This window comes from Maylandia zebra, linkage group LG20 (assembly GCF_041146795.1).
Source record: "Maylandia zebra isolate NMK-2024a linkage group LG20, Mzebra_GT3a, whole genome shotgun sequence".
Classification (NCBI taxonomy): Eukaryota; Metazoa; Chordata; class Actinopteri; order Cichliformes; family Cichlidae; genus Maylandia; species Maylandia zebra.
In genome coordinates, this window is record NC_135186.1 from 32,780,064 (window position 1) to 32,798,603 (window position 18,540).

Genomic DNA, 18,540 nt, shown 5'->3' on the forward strand with positions numbered 1-18,540 from the left:
TGACTGATGGACAAGTCAGATTTAGCTACTGGAGGCCATCCAACCCAAGTGAGAGATGAATTAGAGCAGGGAATCACAGCCTCTGTTCCAAGGACAAGGCCAGCTCATATATTTTCCAAACCAGGGTGCCACTTTTGGCCTGGATCAGTCAACTTTCTATGTCCATATTTTTTTAGTTTTTAAGCACACAAATGGCGAGGATTTATTTTAAGAAGGATCATGAACAGAAGAAGAGAGTAAGAGGGCACAAAAAAGAAGGTGAAACAATGAGAAATGGAGATGCTCAGATATTGATAATGTTTTAAAATAACAATTTAGCTGATTCCAAATGATTTATATGTATTTATTGTAATTGCCCCTTGTATATGTGCCACCGTAATTAAATCTTCATTATAAATAAAAATGGAACTAACCTAAGCTTTTAGCCTTTTATCATATTACACTGTTTCCAACTAAATTTATTGAAGTAATGCAAGCAGGACTTTCCAGCCTCGGTGTAGTGGCACATGAATGGGTTCTCTGCCTGTAGCACGCTTCGGTTAGCATGCTGCAGAACTTCCATTGCTACCTGCAGTCCAAGAGGGTGCAATGGGAGTTACATGTCACTTTCTGGGAAGACCCGATCATCTGGTCACCCTACATTCATATAGGTGACAGTACTAAACACTGCACCATCGTGATGTCCATAAGTTAGCGCATATGCAATAAAAAGAAAAGCAAACAAATCCAGGAAAAACATGTTCAGAATGAAAAGAATAAAATACATAAATGCAGTGAAAACCCAAAGAAGTAGTAAGGATGTTTCAGCAGGTGATCAAACTGTGTTGACAGTATCAGGGCTGTTTTAACTTTTTGTAGCAGTTAACAACATCACAGAGCATTGCTTTGGTGATTAAAGTGTTTTACCCAACAGAGCTCTTCTTTGAAGAGTCTTGATGCATGCTCAATCATTAAGGTAAGGAAATCCCAAAGAGTTGATTCTGTTCATCTGGACGTAGCGTTTTCAGTGGGAGAAAAAGAAGTCACTTGGATGAGTGAGCAGTTTGAAGCGAAAAATCAAATCTTACTTTAAATATCACTGACATATGTGGAATATTGCAGTATTGTTAGGCTTACCAATCCTCTCATCTGCAGACTTCTGTTCTCAAACTCAGGGAGTCGTGAATCGCTTTTGTTGACTGTGTATTTCTGTTTTGCTCTGACAGCCTACATAAAACCACTAAGTAAAGTAAAAACATGGCAGAAGTGTGCTGGTTTGTCGGTCTGTCATCTGCTTTGCTTCCTATTTTGATGGATACTGAGATCACACAGGTGTTGTGTTTAATCGGGTTAAAATTTGGTCTTCAGATTTGATTCACATGATAAAGAAGCAGTCTCCTAATTTCATTTTCACCTTCTACTTAAGTTTCCCTGTTAGCTGTGACAGGAAGCTGGCAAGACCAATGTCTGGGTGTTACATCTGTTTCCCAGGCAGCAACTCAACAAAACATGGCCTTGCACACCAACATTACCATTCTCACCGCTTAGAATTATAGGAGTGAGATAGCAAGAAAAAAGAAAGGGAGAGGGAGGCTGTCAGCTGTCTCAGTGAGGCATGCTTTGCTCAAGGCTACATCTCTCTTTTTCTGCCCGCTTGTCTCTCTCCTCCTTCCATTACTCAGCAGCAAGAAGCAAAAAGAGGTGTGACTGAGTGCTCATCACACCGAAACTCTTTCCTCCTCTCCCAAAGGAGAAGCAGCTGTCCAGGCATGAACTGCAGCAGGTTAAGGTGGAGGCTAATGTTGAAAGCTATCCATGAACAATTAATCAACACGGTATTACAAAGACTAAACAAATGAGGCTTTGGCACCGGTTACTGTGGAGATTTCCTTTGTGAAAGGGAGAAGAAACTATTCAGCCTTTAATACGGCGAACAATCTGCAGTTACTGCTTCTCTGTTGATTGCAAATCACTCAAAAGTATAAAAACTTATAGATGTTAAGCAGAAAAAGTAGCACTACAGATTAAGTTTGCGTTTAATCTTAATATTTTCTGCTACTCAGGCACATACTGTGCTGTTAAAATGTTGACAAACACACATTACACACACATTTCTGCAGACAGTTACAGTTAGCGCTTAACAGTATTGTCAAACTATAAGCAGACATTAGTTAATAATGAGTATTAAAGCATACAAAAATATGTTTTTTGTGCAACAATATTTCCAGAATATAAGAATAACATAAAAAGGTAATTGCTGGGCACAAAAGATGATGTTTGACCATAATTGGTATCCACTGTATTTGTGATGTCAGAAATCCTGTTTGTTGATCACTTAAAAGCAGATTTTTTTTTTTTAAATAATTTTTTTTAGTGAAGACAGAACATGTATACTTTAATTGGTGATGTCGAAAATTGCACCAAGTGTCAGACTCTGCATTTAAAAATCTAATCGAATTTAAAAACACTAGTAGAGATGGTAAAATTCAGATCTAGTGCTGGTGGCGTTTTGATTGCTGTGGAACATGCGTTAGAGTGAATAATTTATTTATTTTTCTTAATAGTACACAACAGTGCATTAATGAAAGAAACAAAGTAAATGTACCTGGAAGGTTAGAGATGAGAAATTTTCAGTTGCGATAACTGTTGTTGTTGTTACCCTCATTTTTGTGTCTGGACATAGACTTTATATAAAAATGGTCACTGTCACCCATTTGGTTTGTGGACTCTACATTTTGAAGCTTCAGCGTGAGCATCTTGGCTCCTGCCTTGTTAGTTTTTTTTTTGGACCTAGAAGTGACCATATTTACATGAAACAAAAAAAAGGAAATAACAAAATTAATAAAGAGATTTTTATGACGATAGAGACCATCAACAGAGAGCCAAAACCATTAATCGTACCAGACTGTTAGCGTAAATTTTAGTGATGCAAAGTTGGACATTTTCAAATTGGAGTCGTTTTTTGGAGCTAGCCTCTGGTGGCTTTTAAAGGAACTGCAGATTTTGGTGTTGGCTTTATCTTTCAGCACAAGAGGAACTTGGACAACAAAAACAACAACAAACACAAGTTGGAAATACTAGGACTGGGATGGTGACCCTATCAATGAAACAACAAAAAATAGCCTTAAAGTCTAAATACTAGTTAACATTTCCATGTATGTAATATAGTAACTTTAAAAAATTGGCATAAAACCAAGCAAATATCACTTGATGCTGATTCTGCAGAACAAAAGAGGAAATATTTGTTGCCACTACTAGGCATCTATCACACAGCAAAGCAATATGGAGAAGACTGCAAGAAATAAAAGACAAGAAGATGATGGGATGTTACATTACCAACTGCTGGCTGGCTATTAAATCACTTCAGATTTTCTGCATACAGAAAAACTCATGGAAGGTATGTCAGGGTTTTTCCTGACTCAAAATAGGCCTTTGGCGGATTGACTAAGCACGTAGGGGCGATTGGTCCAAAGATTGTCTGTATTAGCTCACTTAGGGCAAATTCATCCCCAGTTGTTTAACTTGTTTAAAATCACAGTCCTGGTAATTTTCCTTTGGGGGACGGCCAAAACGTCTTTGGTGGGCAGCACATTTATCCAATATATAGGAAAAACCTTGTGTGCAGGACTTCTGCAGTGGGTATTTATCCCCAGGTAGCCCCCAAAACTGAATGCTTGCTGTGGCTGTCCTTGTGTATGGCAGTGGGGACCAAAAATTTATTTCAGCTTGTGGCTGGGCTTCAGGCACAGGTCTGTGAGCAGGTTGGTCTCCACTGGCATTTTTACATCCTACATCAAAGAGAGCGAGTGCTGGGATTCCCAGATGGCACAGGGGGAAATTGCTGCAGCAGTTGGAAAACATGGGTTCTGCATAAAACTGTGGAAAAATCTTCACTACTGATATTTTTTTGTCCTGTTTCTGCTTGTTCGATTCCTCTCCCATCATTGAATCTGTGATTTCTATAACTTTTTCTGAGCAGCCAGGAAAAGACTGCAGCGAATGAAGTGTAAATGTTCATGGCACTATGCTGATATCACAGTCCTCAACCAGTGATCGATGTGTCCACTGACTGGTCGAATCATGAGGTGTACTTAGTTTTTCTGGCAGAGAGTCGACTGTATGTCCCATAAGAAAAGTAAGTCCTAGGTAGTGATCGTTAGCACTATAAAAAGATCTTGAAATCAATATCCTGCAATCTATTACATTGGTTATCTCATATAACAATCTGATATTGGTTGTGTGGTTTCCTTAGTCTCTGCATACTTGGAATGCTGCAATAACTCTTGGTTTTTATGTCTGTTAATAAAATGCGTGTAACTACATGAACTACACAAGTACAGTCCTATTCAACCAGTTTAATCGCCTTCGATTGCCTCAGCTCCATTTCTGAATCATTTTCAGTTTGACAGATCGCTAAGCAACAGCAAATAACACAGAGAAAAAAAATTGTAATAACTTAATTGAGACACTTGACTTTTTTGACATACATGTTGAATAGCTTTTCCCACCAGGTGTGTCGTTTTAAGTGGCTGGCTACTGAATCGTAGCACACCCAGGTGGTGTTGCACGCTCAGAATCACAGAGGCTTAATGCAGAAGTAATTTTGTCCACCCCCACCTCGTCTGTCATCCTAGCCTTTCAGCCTGGGGGTGTATTCTTCATTGCGCACATGCTCACACATTCACTCACATGACATGGAAACTCTGCTCAGACTAAAGGCTTTGTCCACCTACTCACCTGTTCCCACCCATCTTCACCTGTTTAGATGCTTAAGACCAAAATAGAATTGAAAGTAATTGTATTACCATCAAGTAATGGATCTTCAGTCTGGAGTGGCTGTTCGTACTTGTAGGATAGTCCCTGTGGGTGATTCAGTGAGGGTTTGACTGGGTTTGGAAGTGTCAATCTATCATAATGCCCACTCACTTAGGATACACTTGTAACAGCTAGTTGCGTGGTTAATTAAGTCCCTGGCCTCTATAACAACACTGGGTCCTGCCCAAGCTTGATCAGCTGTGTTTCCTATCCACCCTGCCTTCACAGAAACAGGTGAGACATTTTTGAACGGTGTCTCCTCTAAGGCATTCATGGTTTTGTTTGTCAGCCCTACCAGTGGAAAGTCTAGGGGATAAGTAGAGTTTTTATTTATCTTGAGGGAAAGATGAATACCTGTTGGGATTTCATGCTTATCCATTTTAAAGTTAATTCATTTAGAAGCCGAAAGCTGCACAAACAATAAGAGCTGGTACAGTTGAGGATTATATGGACATTCAGATTCAGATTGCAGAGACATTTCCAGTGAAGTGCAAAATGAAACTCCCACGGGTCTTGATCATCTGCCCTTTCCGCACCTGCAAAATCTTTCAGCAGAACTTCCAATGAAACTTTCACAGCGGAAACGGGATGTTACTACACGATCTTGGGCATCTTACGGTGATTCTTTCGCAATGAACGATGAAGTTCACTAGACCAGTGGTCCCCAACCCCTGGGCCACCGGTACCGGTCCGTGAGTCGTTTGGTACCAGGCCGCGAGAGTGTGAAATTCATAGTTTTCAGGGTTTTATCAGTTTTTTGCGTTATTTTGTTAATCGTTTTTATTGTTAACTCGATTTCCATGGTTTTTTTCCCCGTGTGTTATGAATAAATTTTCTTTTTTTTGGTACCGGTACTGGTTTTATTTTGTTGTATTTATCCGCGACACCTCATAGGCCGGTGAGTGAAATTATTGTCGGACATAAACCGGTCTGTGGTGCAAAAAAGGTTGGGGACTGCTGCACTAGACCACTGAAGAACGCAAAGGTTTATTTGAAGATCAGTGAGGAGAAGAAAACTCTCGTAAGATCTGAAGGACTCACCAAAACCATCTAACAATGAACCGTCCAGGAACAGTGGCACAGGTGAAAACAAAGAAAACAATTCTCTAACAACACTAAAGACTGGACAGGAGGGACCTTAACAGAAATTCACCTAACACCCAAAACCTGGAGTAAACTGGTGTCCTCTTTGTAAAATCTGGATATTTAATATCAAAGGGATTCATTGGTGTGGAATCAAGAATATTTGTACCATATTTCAATGCATGTATATAGATGATATTTAGGATGAAGCAGACAATTATAGTGCCAATAGCAAGTTATGGGATCAAATATGTTGCCAGTTTGACACGATGGATATTCAGTACCAAATTTCATGGCAGTCACCAATAATTGCTGCGATATTTAAAAAAAAAACAAACCTTGATAACCTCTTTGTACTGCCAGAGAAAACCTCAGAAGATGACCAAACACTTCATTATACAGTGGCCATGAATGCTTACCCAAACATTATTTGAAATACATCCAGGGTGGACATTATATTGCACGTTCACCAAATATGGTGAAATTTGAAAACCACAAAAGAGCATTGGTTACACTAAACTATATATGATGCCTGTGACTCATGCCGAATAGGTGTCTAAAATCTTGTGCCTTTTGGTCAATGTTCATTAAGAACAAGTTAGTGTTTTGTCCAAAAAATGACCCAGTGGTGTGGTTTAAGAAACGTAAACGATTGAAGCTAAAAGTCTGTATAAATTCAAAGAGGCTGAAGTGGTCCTCTGCAAGGACTTGGTCATTAATACAAACTCTTAAAGAGTTGAGAAAGTAAGAGAAACACAATGACAGCAGTGGCTGAGCTGAACAAACAACGGGTGCCCGTTTTCATGGAGATTACATGTATGTGCTTTGAAAACATTACCACAGTTCCCTGCTTGCCTGCAGCTGTACCTTTGACAACCATTACAAAAGTAATGGTAGACCTCAGCTGCATATTTCTTTATATTTTTCCCCCTAGTTGCACCGCTACAACGATTCAGGGGCTAATACTTGTGTCATAAATACAGTTAGTTGCAGAACGGAGCCAATCACGCGGAGTCTGAAACCCTGCAGTCTTTTGTTGGTAATGTGAGTCTGTTGTTTATTTGTCAGCATATTAACCCCCATTCTTCTTCTTCTCTGCATGTTTTTTTTTCTTTCTCAGCTTTTGGAGTATGTTGGCAAAGGAAAGAGTATTATGGATGTGGGTTTGGCCCAGGCCCGACAGCCACTCACCACCCGCTGTCATTACTATGAAGTGGAGATAGTCGATGCTGGGGAGAAATGCTACATTGCCCTGGGCTTGGCAAGAAGGGTGAGCTTTCTAAGAAAAGAACAGCTTTTGACATTTTTACACCTACATTCACTTTTTTTTCTTTTTTCTTTGGGGGAGGGGGTGTTCAGCATTTAGCCACCATGCCTATTTTTCCACATTGTAATATATTAAAAAGCATAGCTTAATGGTTTCAGAGCATGTGGACTGCATGAACACGTCTCCCACTGACTTATTCTTGGATTCTACTCACTCATACGCGCCCTTTCCGTTCCCCATAGTTCGACAAGTGGTCGAGGTAAAAACATGCTAATGATGGAAAACTTTGACAAAAGCCTGAATTGGGAACTAGGCAGATAATTACCATGTACAAAATGTTCCTCAGGCCCTGTCTTGGGAATGTTGTAATGTTGGCCTGATGGAAGAGCAGCGGCACTCTTGTCCTTTTATAAGTTCTTTCACATACATGCAGATCCCAGTGAATTGAGAAAATAGGATGAGTTGCTAAGCTGGTAAAACTGTTTTTAGATTTTGGAGCATAGTTCAGTAGTAAATGTATTGGTACTGTGCCTTTATAATTGATTTTTATTCCCATTATCCAGCAGTTTACCCATTCTTTAATGGCCTACTTTGGGGAGATGAAACACCTTTAAGAGGAAAATACAATTAACGAAATTTTAACACTCTCGTTTGAACCCCTATTTCTTTTTCCAAAGTATGCACATGCGGTTCCAATTTCAGCATTAGCACCGCCACTTCGAGTGCTGGCCGGCTTTAAAGAACGAAACAGGCAGAATATAGTGAAACTGATAGACAAGAGATGCTGAAATTGAATAAATCTACGATCAATATGTCAAGACCTTTCAATACACACCTGCAGAGATTTAAAATAAAAGGAGTAATAGGTTCAAGAGAGCTGTTTTAACCCTCCTCATGAAAGACAAGATTAAACTCCGATGACTCTGGAACTATTTCTTCATCTATGTGGGTTAATGATTTGTGAGTTTTTTCCCCACCCTTTAAGTGTAGCCTTGAGTGTTATGGATGTGAAATATTAGTAAGTGCCAAAGCCAAGGCCTACAGAGAGCTGCCAGCACTGTCTCTCCCAGGGTCAAAACTCGGCTCCTTTTAATAACAAAAACAAAAGATGAAACTTCTATAACATCTTTCAAGGTTTCACAGGGAATTTATATAGAAGAGAAACGAGGGGATGCATAGGTCACCTTACTGGATGACGGGAAGATATAGAGCTATACAGATGTATAGGAGAAGGTGAGTGGAAAAAATAGACTTGGACAGGTGCTCCACTTACACGTTTCCTTCGTAGCTATGGAATTCTTTAAAATTGGCAAATTAATAAAATTGTTTAAATGGACTACGTTGTGATATTAGCAGAGTTTCTGCACATGTACTGCAAGCCTATCAGCCTGTCAGGTGAAAGCATTGGGGAATTTTATAAGTTAAAGATATTTTTTAGACACAAGCTGCAACTATTTGTTTAGTTGGCCTGTCTTATGGCCTACTGTTACTGTTAAGCTGTTGTTTACTCACAAAAGAAAGGCATAGGACAACTCGAAAGAAGTTGAAAAGTTGACTTCATGACTCAGTTGTTTATCCAGTGCCTTTCCCTAATGATATTTCAACCAAAGGCATCAGGTATGCAGTGTAAGACAATGGGTAAAATGCCTTAAATCTACATTCTTTGTAATCTCCAGCAGGGGGAAGATCATAAAAATGATATGGGAAAATGATGCTACTTTTCTCCATGACCTCTTTAAACACTTTTCTGATGGGTTTATAGTTACTGAACATGATGCTCATTTTGTAAATTATGATCTCCAGTAGAGTGTAAAAGAGGGATAAAGCAGGGTATGTGTTAGGTCGGGCCTGCCTTGTGACTGGAAAGGTAAGAGCGTGGAGTATCACAGTTTATTGCTTTCATTCATTCGTTTCACAATCAGTGCAATAAGTAGTTCTGTAACAGTTTCTACAATACTCAGTGAAAGTAACTAATGTTTTGATCCAAGGAGTAACAAAATAAGTAATTATAATTTTCATTTTAGTAGCATTTCAGAATCCACAAATGATGATAAGAACTCTTTTTTTGTTTCAGCCAACACTGATTTTGCAACAAATACACATGTCAAAAATGTTAGTTGACATTATTGTTATATTTTCAGAATTATTTTATATGCAGAAAAAGATAAAACCAGACAAATGTCGGGTTTCACACATGTAAGTAAACACATACAGACAGTGCTGGGTGAGGAAGCGGTTGAGCGGCGATTACTTAAGTCAGTTTGCTTGCTTTCAGGTTCCCTCACCTTTTTTAAAATGGCTGCATTACTTTTGTTTGTTGGGTTTAATCAGGGTTTTTGGTATAAAAGCTTTAAGCCTAAGTTCAGGAGCGATGCCAAAGCAGCTTTTCCCTTTTTAATACACGTTACGGTATCAACAGCAGCCCCAAGAATCCTGTATTATCCATTATTATGACTTTTACTTGAGCATCACTATCCGAGCAGATTTTCAGAATACCCCTGAAGCTAATAACATTCCTATTAGCCTGCGTTGCACTCTGTGTTAAATGCAAATTAGTGAAAGTTAGCATGCAAATGTGCTAAACAAGCACACGTTGGCTCAAAAATGAAGCCAGCATGGAAGTGCCAAAAACTGCAGTTCCTCCAGTGGCCACTGAAGGATGGCTCCAAAAGTGAACCAGTCTCCGTAGACTCATATGTTAACATTGCCAAAATTTAACAGAAGATAAAAACATGTTTATAGCCTGGCATTTCTCGCTTTTTTAAACCTTATTAAGCGTTAAGTTTAGGGAATTTTTTTAAGCTTTAAAAAAACACTTAACAAATCAAAAGAAAAGACGAAAAAGGAGGCGGGGGTGGAGTTAATTTTTCAATCCCCTAAGCCACTATTGCCAGTTTCCTGCAAAAGGGAAAGTCTGAAGAATTTGGGCTATGTGATAAGTCTGAGTTCTTTGTGTGTAAAGTAAATGCTGTTGTTTAGCGTGTTTCATAATCTAAGATCTGTTTTGACCCCGCTGCCATTCCTAGACCTGTCATGACCCCCTTGCTTTCTCTCTCATTCCTCTGAAGACGGAAGATAAGGGTCTTTATGAATGTACAGCATGCATACGCTTGGTAGCACAGTTGTTTTTCATCCGGTACACACAGCGGTTGCTAGGCTGTGGGACAAAGAGATCTAGGATTAATTATGGGGTGGAAGAGTGTAGAGAGTAGATGGCAAGGTGGGGAAGCTAGGTAAAACGTCAAGAGCTAGAAAAATCAAGGGAAAGGGAAAAACACAGGTGAAAAAAAACGAAGCAGGAAAGCCCTCATGTTTTAAAAAACAAACAACCGCCATCTGCTTAAAATCCTACAAAAAATGACGGTAACCCTGTGGGAGTATAGATGCAGCTGGGAGAGAAAAATGGATATGACAGAGGAGTGAACGGAAAGTATTTGATTGAGTAGCCATCAGTGTTTAAAAAAGACAGATGGTTTTCTCAGTTCACCCTTGACCCTCTTGTATTGAGTCTCTGGTAATGTACAGCAGCCCAGTCATAAAGCTACACACACACAGCAAAGCCTACACGCTCGTACACACAAACAAGAAATAAAACGGTTTCCTCTGTCCTGGTGTGCCCCGGGAACAGGTCCTGGGAACAGCGCTCTTCCTTTTCCTCTTGTGATGCAGCAGTCCTTCTAACGGGTTTTTTGTGCTGCTCCAAGAATCTCTTTCTAGCAGGGTCAACTTAGGATAAAACAAAGGATCAGTTACTGTGCCAAGGCCTCTGATCACAACCAGTGCAACAACAGTGTCAGGGATGCTACTTAGTATAAATTCCGCTTTAAAGAATCATTCGTTTATAATGCAACAATGCTAAAACAATCACTACTTCCACTTTCTAAAACTTGACTATTTTATGCTTTCATAAATCTACTACTTATCTGGGTCTAAGCTGTGGCCACCCAGCTTTTCCGATGGGACAACAAGGCATTGCTAAGCCAGCCAAGCTCCGTCATCTCACAGCATCTTCTGGGTTTGTTGTGGGGTCTCCTCCAAGTTCAGCATGCCCAAAACATCTCAACAAAGAGTTGCACAGGATGCATCCCCGGCAGCTCGACTCTGAGTCCCTCCTCAATGAACAGGTTCCTCACCCTATCTCTAAGGCTGAGCCTAGACAGCCTTGGGAGGAATCTCATTTCCACTACTTTTATCCAAGATCTCATTCTTTCGGTCACTACCCGCAGTGTTTGGCTTTAGTTGAGGGTTGAAGTGTAAATTGAAAGCTTCACTTTCACTCTCAGCTCTCTCTTTACAACAGCAGATCAGTACAGCGTCCACGTCAACACAGATGACAATCCATCTTCAGCCTCCTGCTCTACTTTCCCCTTTCTCGTAAACAAGTCTCAGACATACTGGGCAGCAGCTCCTTCATGAATGTGGATTAAACTGTGTATCTTTTGGGTTTTGGACGGTGCCTAGATGGAAAAAGATGTAAATGATGTCTGAAGATGTTAACTTGAACTATGAAAAGGTATTATTTAAAATGGATAGATTTAAAGATGAAGAACATCATATTCTTTCAGTCTGTCCTTTTCTTTTGTACATTGGCATGTGGAATAGTTTCTTGGCCACTGGACAGAAACAGGAAGCTCTTAGGCTGGGAGTCAGCTGATTGATGAGCAGTGTAAGTTGGATAACTAAAGCAGAAAGAGAAGTGGAAGACGTCAGAGCAGAACTGGACATGAAGACAAGCATAAATACAAGTTGAGAAGCAGGTTGTAAACCCAACAAATGGTACACATAAAACCCAAACTGGAACTTGTTTATGAAAACCGCTGTATGAAAGCTTTTTAAAAAAAAAATCTTCTTATAACAGCACAGTGATTGCAAGCTGTACCAACATGAGCAGTTTGACTTTGAACGCATGAAACTGCATTAGGTAGTACAGAAGTGATGGCTCCTGAAAGTGGGCCTATGTAGATACTCCACTAAAAATCACTAACTAACTTATGAACATTTCTGATAATAAGACAATAACTGCTCTAAGTGACCCCAAACTTTTAATGCAGTAGTCTAAAACATAGGTTTTCAAACTTTGTCCCCAAGGTACACCAGAAGGCAAGTCTGAATGCATTCCTGCAGAACATTTCCTCTGTTATCTGTGTAGTGGCATAGCGGGAGCTCTGATTGTATTGACAAATAAAGGTGCTTTTAAGTACGATATCTGTAATTTATTTGCTTTGCAATAAGCTCCACTAACATATAATTCTGTCCCCTTATCAGCTGCTTTCACACAAACCAACAGGTCTGCTGCCTCTGACTTATATCTGGTTTTCTATTCTCTCAGAGGAGATGTTTTGGTTTCCTGGTGCCTCCTTGGCACCATTTGCAGTAGTTTCCAGTAGTATTTGTAAATAGACTTTTACCTCTGCCTCAGTCAGAGGCTTTAGTGTATTGTACTATTTGGTATTTCTTTGGAAAATAGCTATAAATTTTGCGACACACTCCTGTCTTAAATGAAAAATACGCTGCCACGCTAAACATCAGCTATGCACTCTCTCTGGCACTCGTTCAATAACAGAGCTAATTTAGCAATTTATCTGATTTCATCTTGCATTTGAACTTGCATCCATAAAAAGTGATGGACATGCCCAAACAAATACACACAGATAGGCTGTTGTTCTCTTCTCTCGAGTCACATCAATGGCTAATGACAGACAGTTGCTGTTATGTGGGCAGCTGGAGGTTTTAGCCTGATGACATGGGGTTAAACAAACAGACCTGCATTAGTTCCCTACACAGCCTGTGTCCAACCCCTATAGGTGAGGCACGTACAAACAGAAACAGTACTTTCCCTTCCCGCAAACTGTGACTTCTTCACACACGTATGCACGCAAACACTCGTACATGCACATCTGCGGCACTTCATGGCTTGAGTTATATTTTTAGACAGTGCTGTGATATGTCAGTGCGATAGCAGCAGTAGGTGATGGGTATCTGCTTCCACATGGTTTTCCTTTCTGCCCGCACCTTCCCAGTCATACTTTTTCAGACTTGTTTACTCTGCCACAGTGTGGAAATGCAGGCTGCTCTGATAGCAGCTGTGGATCTGATATCGAAGGCTTTTGCTCTTCCATGCTGTGGATTCAAGTCTACCGTTTATTATTCTTTCCAGGAGCTTACAGTTCTTTGCATTGCTCTAGGCAAACAGGGGTAGTGACCATGTTTCAAAAGTTTGGGTTTTGTGAGAGTAAACCACCTGGTTAATTAATCCAGTCATCAATAGAGGAGTGTACATGTGATTACTGGCACTATCACTTATTGAATACCAAAATTGCAGCACTGCAGAGAGAGTACATATCTATGGATGGTTTCTAACTGGGGATAAAAACATGTAAGAATGCAAACGCTGTAGGAGAATATTAACACAGGAAGTTAAATAGTTTATTAATTTACACTAAAAAGTGCAGTAAACAACTTTTAAATATATCTGTATGTCGTATTCTAGACTGGCTCTGATGTTGATATCAAGGCTCAGCGTGAGGCCAAACCAGCTACTCCAGGACTCCCTGTTGTTATATGTTTAGAGCATTTTCATGTATTCATATGTGTCTGACTGTAAACGGGATTACACAAGAACTATAGGATGGTTTTAATGAAACTTGGAGAAGTGGGGCATCCTCAAGAGAATAATGCTTATCTCTTGGCTAAGTTTGAATTATACAAAGACTGTGACTAAAATCATTCATTTATCACTCATCGCCAAAATGAAGGGGAACTAAACACTATCAGGCTCTGCTCAGATTGTTTTCTTGGCACAGGTTAAATGTGACACCAAGGTGCAATCCAAGAAATAAATGTGAAGCAGGAAATGGGGCGAATACAGCCCACTGTCACGCTAAGAGATCCAGGCTAAAGTTGCATGACCAAACAAAAATTCAGCACCCTTCTAAAGGAAATAAAAATATTCCTATTATCATAAATTTGTGATTATTTTTTAAAACATTACATTGCATGTAAAAGGCTGCCAGAATATGGAGTGTTTGGCCAGCTTAACACTGTTTCTGGATAACCAAACATCAACCTTCAGGGCTAAAAAAAATGATTGGGGAGATGCCAAAAACTGGTTGGTTGAGGCTGACTTCAAAAACAAATCAATCCATAATGACTCCCATATTAAAACGCTTTTCGTTACATAATTTTATAACTCATACACCTTAATGTGGTCTAGTTTGAGTCTTTAAAAGTATTTGTGCTGTTGGTACCTTCTAATAGATTATCTAGAGGGAGCAACCAAAATAAGTTTTTATCTGACTAATATGATTTGATAGAGACTTCCCAATCAGTCTCTAATACAGTTTTTATTGTTGAATTCATCCATTCAGTTGATGGCTACAGTTTACTAACTAATCTTCCAAGCATTAGTTGATCACTCGTCCCAAATATGGTCACTTCGAGCTAAAACAATTGCACTAAAACAATAATTTTCTTTAGGGGTCACCACAGCGAATCATCTGCCTCCATCTCACTCTGTTCCTAGTATCCTCGTCTGTCACACCAACCCTCTGCAAGTCCTCCTTCACGACATCCTTGAAGTCTCTCTATGTTCTTACTCTTTTCTTCTTGCCTGGAAGCTCCCTATTCAACATCCTTTGTCCGCTTTATACCCACTTTCCCTCCTCAGCACGTCCAAACCACCTCAGCCTTGATAACTTTGCCTCTAAAGCGCTTGGTCTGAGCTGCCCATCTGATTATAATGAATCCACGGTAGACCCGACCATATTTTAATGCTTTTCAGCATACTTTCTTTATTCCTGGTTGCTGTGTCTTACAGACATGGCTGCAGCTTTTCAGCCGCCAAACGAACACACACCAACAACTTTCAATTAAATTCAATTGAGTTTATTTATATAGCGCCAAATCACAACAACAGTCGCCTCAAGGCGCTGACGTCAGTCTTTAAGTCTGACGTCATTAGCCGTGCCTGGGCCCAAACTCTGCTGCAGGTCCCTAAGTCCAACGATCACTGCAGCATCACTGAGAGTTAAAAACTGTCTCTTTCCTTTCATCTGTAATAAAATGATCAGCGTTGCTGCTTTACCAGGCATAACAATTAAGTTTAACATCCAGGCATCCACAAAAAACGAATTTATGAAGTTTAACGGCGTTAGAAGTTAGCAGGAAGTTAGCTCGCTATAAATATAATATACCATGTTCTGACTGAGAGAGTTCTGAACCAAATTAAGACGTACAGCCCTGCTATCATTTCCAACATAAATGAAGATAGGAAACTAAACAGCAGTGACGTTTGTAGGGTTACTGAAGTTTGGCTAGCTGGTATATAGTGATGTGCTACGTGATCCTTCCGATCACAAGACGAGCTGCCAACTCTTGAGCCACGATCGCCCTAGCTATGTTAGCATAATATAAACAGTGAAGCTGGAGGATGAACGCTAACTTTTTTCCACTCAATAAAAGTTAACGTGAGGGTTCCCGAAGGTTCGGTACAATTGCAATCGCATTGCAGGATGCTGTAAACGGGCTGAAATTCAGTCAGGACAACAACTGAGAAAATCCATCCACAATACAAGGTTAGTTATCAATATACTGCTTTAAAATGATTAGCGGTAATAAAAACTGAGAGAGGCCGACAGTGATCACTGACTGTTTTTAGGGGCTTTCAATAGAACAAGATACAAAGCATTAAAACATGTAAAAAACACAAAAGCCTTATTAAACACAGAGTAGTTTGGGCCCGGAAGCAGGATTCATCATGTCATCACTTAAAGACCGAATATTGTAAGGTAGACCCTACAATAATGAACCAGGCTCAGGGAGGGGCGGGGCCATCTGGTGCGACCGGTTGCGGTGAGAGACGGAAGACAGGATAAAGACATGCTGTGGAATAGAGCCAGAGATTAATAACAAGTATGATTCAATGCGAGAGGTCTGTTAACACATGTTGAGTGAGAAAGTTGACTGAAAAGGAAATACTCAATGCATCATGTGAATCCCCCAGCTAATCCCCCCTAAATGACAGACAGAACCCAGTTCAGACTTTAAGCCGGCGAGGCGTGATTGCAGATGCCGCTCAGGTGCGTCCGCCTCCCCTGCAGCAGCACCGCAGACCTTTCACTCCACACTGATATGCTCATTTCTAATCCAGTCCATCCTAGCACCTCCAGTGTCACTGTCTCCAAACCTTACACCACAGTGAGCCTCACTAGCATCTTGTAAACTTTACCTTTCACTCTTTCAATGCAAAGTCCAGAAACCAGTGGATGATGTCACAGTGGCTACATCTATTTTTCATATGCAGTCTATGTGGATGACATCAGTTGAGGTTGCTTTTTCTGTGCACGTGTATGTGCAAACTTTTCCACATGTCAAAGGTTTTTGATTATAAACCAAAGTGTTGGATTAATTAAATCTTTGGCCTAACAAATTATGATCAGTCGAGCCACCTGAGTTCACAAAGATGACAAATGTCTTTATTGAATTCCCTGATAATCCATCCAACAGCTGTTGAGACCTTTTACTCTAAAAAGTATAATTTTTTTATCCCGTGCGGATAATTTTCATCGATGAATAAAATGTGTGGTAGTCTAGCCAATAGGCATTATTAAATCAGAGTTAGTTAAATCAGTAGGTTGTGGAAGGGACACCATATTTATTTTGATGGATGGAATACACTGAGGACATGTTTTGAATTAGAAATGATGGACACAACAATTACCACAAAGACATCTATGAGAACAAGCATTTAATGGTTGATCCAGTTATCAGACACATGTCTGCGGTTTACATTAGAAACTCTAAATCTTCCCCTTATTTGCTTAGCTGTTCCTAATAGGGCCTTATTTTAGAAATCACTGATCAGGCTCATCAATCAGGGAGAAAACACCCAGACGTTCCTTTCCTTCTCGGGGAACCCACATGCCAGTCAGCTGGAGGAATCCTCAGGCTTGTGGTTGAGACGAGGGGGAAGAGGAGCAGACTTGGTGGATCAAGGGGTTTCAGGCTTGGAGCGGTAGCTGCATTCCTCCATGTCTCTCTCTTCTTCTGCTGATGTCTCACTCTCGTCTTCTCTCGCTTTCCCCCCCTCCATCCATCTCCATTTCCTGTTCCTCCAGCCCCAATGGGGTTGTCAGATGGGATCGTTGATGTTTCCCTGATGTCGTGGCCTCCGAATGCCTGTCCTGGCCAAGCTGTCTGTCTGCACTGTCCCCGTTGTTCACCTCTCATCCCACACAGGTGCTAATAGTAATAATTTCATCTGGCTTATATTGCTTTGGGTAATGTATTACCTATTCAGTCTGCATCAGTCATCAGTCAGAGCCTGTTTGAATAAAAGCACAGCTCCCTTCACAGCGTCTTGCTAAAGGCTGATTTGTTTTTCTTTTCTGGACGTCATCCTCGTCATATTTGGATTTCTTTGACAAGATGAAAATGAAAGGTCTTCAGGTTGCCTTTTGTGTGCTAATACTATATGAAAAGAAGTGCAGTGGGAAGAATTTACTTTAGGGAAAAAGAGAGGATGTACAAGTAAGCATTTAGAAGATGTTGCCCACTGAGAGATAAAAGAAAACCATAATGTCATTGTGGCTCTTTTCTCTCTTGCTCAGTAGTGTGTTTCTACAGTAATGGATGTGCAGCCTAGAAAACAGATAAAAATCTTTAGTAATTACCTCTGAGTCATTCTGTGATCTTATCCAAAAGTTGGCCTGATAGTTATTACCGTTGGCATGGTGAAACCTGGAGAAAGGCGCACACACTGTACATGCAGACAGATGGAAAGAGAGAGAGAGAGAGAACACAACACACCCTCAGCAGACGCTGACAGGTATCCAAAACAGATGATCCTCACACCCATTAGCATGTTAACATGGATAAAGAACCCATTTCAAACTCCTCTGGAAATCTGAAGGCTGGCTTTGCAGAGCTGCCTAGATCTAAATCTGCCACTGTGTGTGACGTGCACGCTACCTGCCAGCCTGTTTAGCATAAATGAATTATAAACGGACATAAAAAACTAGGATTTGCAGCCTATTAAATCATTTTAACCTTGTTATTATAAAGTGAAATCTTTTTTTTTCTGTCTTGGTGAGAGACGAAGCTTCACATCCAGCTCAGTCTGAGTGGAGCTGCTGTTTCGACACAGGATGGAGCCGGTGAAGCTGTGGCTGAATGCCATTTAAAAACTCCTATTTGAGAAACATATACCAGTTCTGATGTGCTCATGCCATAGATGATATATAAAAATAGACGAGTGGAAACTCTGCATTTACGACGCCGTCCTTAAGCACGCCTTCTTTCTAATGACCAGCAGGAGGCGACTCTTCTAGCTTGAAAAAGAAGTCCAGTTGGGTAGAATTGGGAAAACAATCCTTGGTTCTGCTCCTCTTTGGCCTCTG

At 40.3% G+C, this 18,540-nt stretch overlaps 1 protein-coding gene across 4 annotated transcripts in view; it reads left to right on the forward strand.

Moving 5' to 3' along the window:
* Positions 1-18,540, forward strand: part of spryd3 (SPRY domain containing 3) — a 78,120-nt gene that overhangs the window by 26,573 nt on the left and 33,007 nt on the right. For 3 of the 4 annotated variants that reach the window (XM_004560247.3, XM_012921614.4, XM_076878156.1), the window contains exon 7: positions 6,998-7,147. The exons of the other annotated variant lie outside the window; for it this stretch is intronic. In XM_004560247.3, coding sequence (XP_004560304.1) covers positions 6,998-7,147 — 150 coding nt within the window. The remainder of the gene's footprint in view (positions 1-6,997; positions 7,148-18,540) is intronic. 4 annotated transcript variants of the gene reach the window in all.